A 6,000-nucleotide genomic window follows, 5' to 3' on the forward strand; every position below is an offset into this window, starting at 1 on the left:
TGTACCTACCTTTTCTTGTAGAAAGACAAAAATACTGAAACCTCATTTATTTTACAGGAAAGGAAAAGTGGGCCCAGCAGGCTGGTGTGCACCATGGTGACACATCTTATGTTTTCAGCCAACACAGGTTCAAAATGACTGCCTTCTGACCCTCCAACCTTCAGCATTTCTTAACTTACTTACTAAGCCAGAAAACCTGGCTGACTCTGGATCCTCTGTCATTCAAAAGATTTATAAGCCCCCAGAATATTATACTATTGCATTTACCCACTTGAGCAATTACACAGCAGAAATAAATGAGGGAAAGTAAGGGGAAAGAAAGCCCCAATACCTAGTTGAGCTTTCCTTATTTAAACTGCACATTAAAACATACTTTGTGCTACTGCAAGATTTCAGATATGTAAATATGCTGGTTTTGCCCTTAAGAAGCTTCGTGACTTTAAGCAAGTTCTTTGGGCCTTTGTTCCCTTCAATGTAAAGAGAAAGGGTTGGCTTGGTAGATCCATAAGATCCCTCCCAGCTGATGAACTATATAATTCTAAAGGTCAAACCAGTCTTTTTAGAAAATAATACTTAATTATTGAGGGAGGAGGAAAAATACATATTAATGCAACTACGAGGCCCACATAATAAGGTCTAGATGTGTTAAGCTGAGAACAATTTGAAGCACAGTTATATTAAAATGCTGATATATGGAATAAAAGGATTCATATTTAACATTGATCATTTGAAATAGTAAGGGGTGGAGGGAGAAACAGGATTACCCATACAAACCCAAAGCCCATTCAGTTTGATTTCTTAAACAAGAAAGATGTTCTGAGTCAGAAAATCAGCATTAACAGATACAAACACAATGTTAAAAATGAACCATAACAAAAGGCTGCAGGATCAAAGCTGGGAGCAAAGACAGCAGTGATGATTAACACAAGCTTTTTCACCTTAATAATTTTTATGCATTCTGTAGTCTCAAAAGAATGCAGCCTTGTCTAGTTGCCTTTCCCCTCCTCCCTCCATGTGAAAGTGGGTCTTCATGACTATCATGGCGAGAAGTTTTAAAGAGCGCTCTTCACTTCTAGTCTTATCTTTGAAAGCGGTCACTTCATTTAATCAGTGGCAGGAAGGCTCCTAACCCCGTTGTCAGCTTCTCCCAACACAGGATGACAAAATAAAGGTCTACTCTAACCAACCGACTCTTAAAATATTAACAAAAAGTAGAAATCAGAATTTTCTATTTACTTTCATTAGCATTTTAGATTAAAAAATAGCATAATTTCAAAATGAAAATTGTCTTTTTTTAAATTGGGTTCTACAATATTCTCCCACAGACCTACAAATTTAGTAGAGTTGTTCAGAAACTCATCCTGGAGATATTTTAAAAAGAAAGTAGAATAAATTTCACTGTTTCATACAAGAAAAAAAAAATGATTTCATAGATTTCCCCAGAGTATTCATTTTTCTGTAAATAACAATAATGCTTTAAAAAAAAAAAAAGAAGAAGAAACATAACCAGTGGCAATCGTATTTAAGGATGAGAAGAAACTTAAATTCGCCAAAACCCATCCCTGAAACACATGATGACTGTTTAGTAGATTAAATCTGCAATCGTCACAGAATTTAAGCCCCCAACGTTGTAAACAAAATATAGAGCGCTCTTTTGTTCGTGACATGTCATGAACAAATTACCAAAATGTGTTTTCTCCTCAGGTGTCAGTTTTTCCCTCTTTCAGTGACTGATGGTTCCCAGTGTTATTACAGAAACAGATTGATCTTTTTAATGAGCCAGTTTAATAGACTCCAAAATCTCACCGTGGCTGCTCATCCATGTCAGACCATATGCACCAACAAAACATTCAGTAAAACAAAAAAAGCTCTGCTGTCAGACAGCTCCATACTCTATAAAATTTCATATAGTAGATCTGGATATACAGATAAATAACCAGAGAAGAGGAAAATGCATATGCAAACAAGATGCAGAAAATATATGCAAAAAAATACTGTAGAGACCCATATTTTCTTGGCTCTGATCATATTCCCACAAGATACAAATGTATTTACACAACATATTCTCATTACCCGTCCTCCCAACTCTAAGGAAATCCATTTGCCATCCTTCCATTAAAACACACACTTCAGGGTTCCACTTGAAAAAGAATGTTCCAGCCAAAGAGCAAACTGTGTGAATTCTGGACGCCAGCAACTGCCTCTGAACAACCGAAGGGGGAATAAGACTGGAGGCTCTTTTAAGAAAGTTGTACACGATCAAATGCAAACATCTATGCACACGCAGCGACAGACCACCAGAACAAAAATGCTGATTATCTGCGGAATTCATGGGAAATTTCCATATCAGTGTCAGCACAGGGCTCAAGGCTCACTTCAGCACCGTCCTAGCGAAGTGTGCGTGCACAACACCTTCAAGTGTAAAACACTGGGAAAGAAAAGCAGTGGAGAAACGGCTGGGGATACAGAGAAAGGAATGACACGGCTTGGTCTGTTACTTAGCAGTTGGGGCTTCTAGAACAGGTCGCTTCCACTTCCAATTTTGCCTATAGGATTATCTTTACTTTTATCACAGCTATCTAAAGCTTTCCTTGGGACCCTAGCCTTCCTCCAAACAACTGTTTTCTTCCCAACTGTCCATCCAGTCTCTCTCTAATTCGTTTATATTATCCTTGAGAAAGAGAGCCCGCAACATCTCCCTACGTGCACATGGTACTCATTTCCTGCAGGGTAAAGGGGTTAGAATCGGACAGCGAGGCACGCTGGGAATCATCTATCCTTGGGCTGCTTCTTGGTGTTCAGCATCCTGTGGACACGCCACTCAGACACCTGGATTAAGCAGTTGCCTTTAAAAGCTTAAGTACTAAATGCTTAAGTATGACTAAGGAAAAAATGGTTCATGAAAAACGAGAAAGCAGCTCTGCTGGCGGGTCGTGTTTGGAGGTGGGTGGACGGCATGTCAGAAGTAAACTAATGTTTAACCTTTTGCTTTAGGATTTTCAATGACCTAAAGGTCCTATGTCGAGAGGAGAAAACTTCTAGAGACTGTAGCATAAAAACTGCTTAAGAGAGGATTATGTAATAACTGTATGTAAACTGGCTGGCTTTTAATAACATTCTGATTTGCAAGCAGCTAATACATTTAAGGGGCGCTAAGTCGGTCACAGATAGATGTCTCTGAGTAGCTCCAAGGATTGTAAGCTCCTATGAATCTGGAACATAACTGTGCCAGAATGTTAACCTCTCAGAGGCTGTTACACTCATGCCTGGTGAAGTACAGGCAGAGAGAGCGGATAAGGAGAGAAAAGAAACAAAGCATGTGACAAACACACTCCTGGACATGGTTTCATTTCAACCCAGTTCCGTACCTTTGCAAATACTATTCAATACTATGCATTCGATACTACGCTGCCAAGAAGACTTCACCGTCCTGGATTAGAAAATATGTATATGTGACGATGAGGTGCTCAAGAGAATTATTTTAATAGGAAATTTCACGACTACGCCTCATTCTACAACTACTCTGTAGGGCTGAATGGAGAAAGGGCTTTATTTTACATTTCTCAGAATTCTCCGTTTTGACAGCAGGGTGCCTGCTGGAATGAATATTGCCTGATAAATTGTTCAACAACAACAAAAAAAATGCCATCTATTAATCCTACTACTTAATGCTCATCTTCACTTAGCCCATCTAGCTTCCCAGAAGTTTTCTCTTAACTCGTACGGACCCCACTTAAAGAGCTACTGCACTGTGTTTATTGAGCAACACCTAAAGGCCGGACTTCAAAACCAACATGCTCTGAGAAAACCTGGAACGGCAAATCTCCTAACACGGGAAGGGTAAAATATGTGGTTGGGTCGAATCATATAACAAATGAGAATTTTAATCTGGGCTGTGTGCCCAAGACCCATCAGTGGCCCTCGGCCCGTCTGAAGATTATTCATCACCTTTCCCATTAAAGGTGGCAAAGCTGGACCTGCACAGAAGCCAAACTGGCACAGGCCAGAGTCCTCCCTCTGTAACGCCCCAGGCCGGCGCGGGCGTGCAGACTCTGGCTACTGCTCCTCTGCAAGAGGTGTCCCTGGCCCAGCAGCTCACACGGGACGTGACACGGGTCTTCACAGCAGGGGAGGAAAAGGCCCCCATTAGTCCCAGGCCCTCCCCCCTCTCACCTGTCTGGAGTTCGCCTCTTCCCGTTTTCATTCACATCGAGAAGCAGCTCTGAGGAGTCAACAGGTGAGGTGGTGCTGGCATCCAGAAGCAGCTGTTCATGCTGGGCGAGGTACTGGGCAGGGTTCTGTTTGGCCAGCCTTGCGCAGTGGAGGAGCTCGCGCTGCAGCAGGGGCAGGTTGGCCTGTGGGGGCAGGACAGGAATGAGAGGGCAACCGACCCGAGGCTCCTTGGACCCAGGGGATGGAGTCCACTGCTCAAACAGTGGTGGAGCACACAAGCCAGCTCAATGAGCATGCCACCAAGTGCACGCAAGAAGTCTGAGTCCCAGGCACAGTTCTCAGGGGTGGGCTACCCTGGGGGTGAGATGTAAGCCACCTTACCCATCCATCCTGCCTTCGTGCCCCTTGACAACCATGGGACTGGTGCTTATTTATTTTTTTTAAAGTCCCTTCATCCTGGAACGGAACGGGGATTCTAAACTCCGCAGGGTATCAGATTCGAGCTCTACCCGTGAGTAATGACCACGGGCCCCAAGGAAGAGGGAGGGTATGAGAAATACATACGCATTGCAATTCAACGCAAGGTGAGCTCCCTAACACGTTCAAAACTATCTGGCCACTTACCCAGGTAAAACAGGTTAATCCCATGAAATAGCCTTAGCCAACTACTAAACTCAAAGGAAGAAATGCAGAGATAAACATATAGATGGTTTTTAATAATCATCAGATTTATACGACATTTAAGCAATGGCCTGAGTTGGGTCAGATATCCCAGCTGGAATTCATGTACCAAGCAGCAAATACTACTGGTCTACAAAGGTAATCTGCCTTCTTAGTATCTATCCTTATTCTAAAGAATGCATGTATTCTTTTAAAAAAAAATTTAAAGATTTTTATTTATTCATGAGAGACACAGTGAGAGAGAGAGGCAGAGGCATAGGCTGAAGGGAGAAGCAGGCAAGGAGCCTGATGTGGGACTCGATCCCGGATCCTGGAATCATGCTCTGGGCCAAAGGCAGACGTTCAACCACTGAGCCACCCAGGTGTCCCAAGAACGCATGTATTCTAACATGAGAAGAAATCCTGTGTACCCATCACTCTCACTGCACACCCGACCTAGCACTCTGAAAAGGATGCTCAGAACATGGTTGTTGATGGATACTTCTGGCAATCTCAAATGCAATAAAAAGGGAAGGAGATGATTTCACACATGGTAAAGCATTAAGATGCAAATCTTAGAATTTTACCCTGAAAAGTAAACTCACGCTGACATTATAAATCTAGGGTGTTGTTACTTTTCCTTTTTTTTTTCTTTTTTTTCTTTTTTTACCTTTTGGGGGGGAAGGGAATAGAATGGATAGTATAGGAGGGCAAACAGTACTTGCTCATAACTCTCCAAAGTCAAGGGGAGATCAAGAACATAAATCTCTTTACAACACAAAGATTTTGGTGGTAGGAACCAGGTACCATGTGCACTTATTAACCCATGGAGTAGAAAAGTCTTTCTGAACACAGAGGGTTCTCAGTTACCTCAATTTTTGGGCCCCATGAGCCTTTAAAAAAACAAACAAACCCTGTGGAGTATCGGAAATAGGCACCAGAGTTGGACTTGCACCTCAAATCCATTTTCGGAGTATTACTCAACAAACTATCTCGTAATAATACTAAGGCAACATATGCTGCACAAGGTATAAAAGACTAGGGTATTTGCTAAAGATAAGCACATACCACACATTGTAACAATGGAAAGAACAATGGAGAGAACTTCCTCCATAGAACAATGCTAAAAATAAACCTTTGCAGTCAGCCTAGAGGACCATGTGGGTT

General features: G+C 42.0%; 1 protein-coding gene across 1 annotated transcript in view; it reads right to left on the reverse strand.

Moving 5' to 3' along the window:
- Positions 1–6,000, reverse strand: part of RUNX1T1 (RUNX1 partner transcriptional co-repressor 1) — a 134,623-nt gene that overhangs the window by 43,300 nt on the left and 85,323 nt on the right. The window contains 1 exon segment of the mRNA XM_038579733.1: positions 4,174–4,355. Coding sequence (XP_038435661.1) covers positions 4,174–4,355 — 182 coding nt within the window.

This window comes from Canis lupus, chromosome 29 (assembly GCF_011100685.1).
Source record: "Canis lupus familiaris isolate Mischka breed German Shepherd chromosome 29, alternate assembly UU_Cfam_GSD_1.0, whole genome shotgun sequence".
In the NCBI taxonomy this organism is placed as follows: domain Eukaryota; kingdom Metazoa; phylum Chordata; class Mammalia; order Carnivora; family Canidae; genus Canis; species Canis lupus.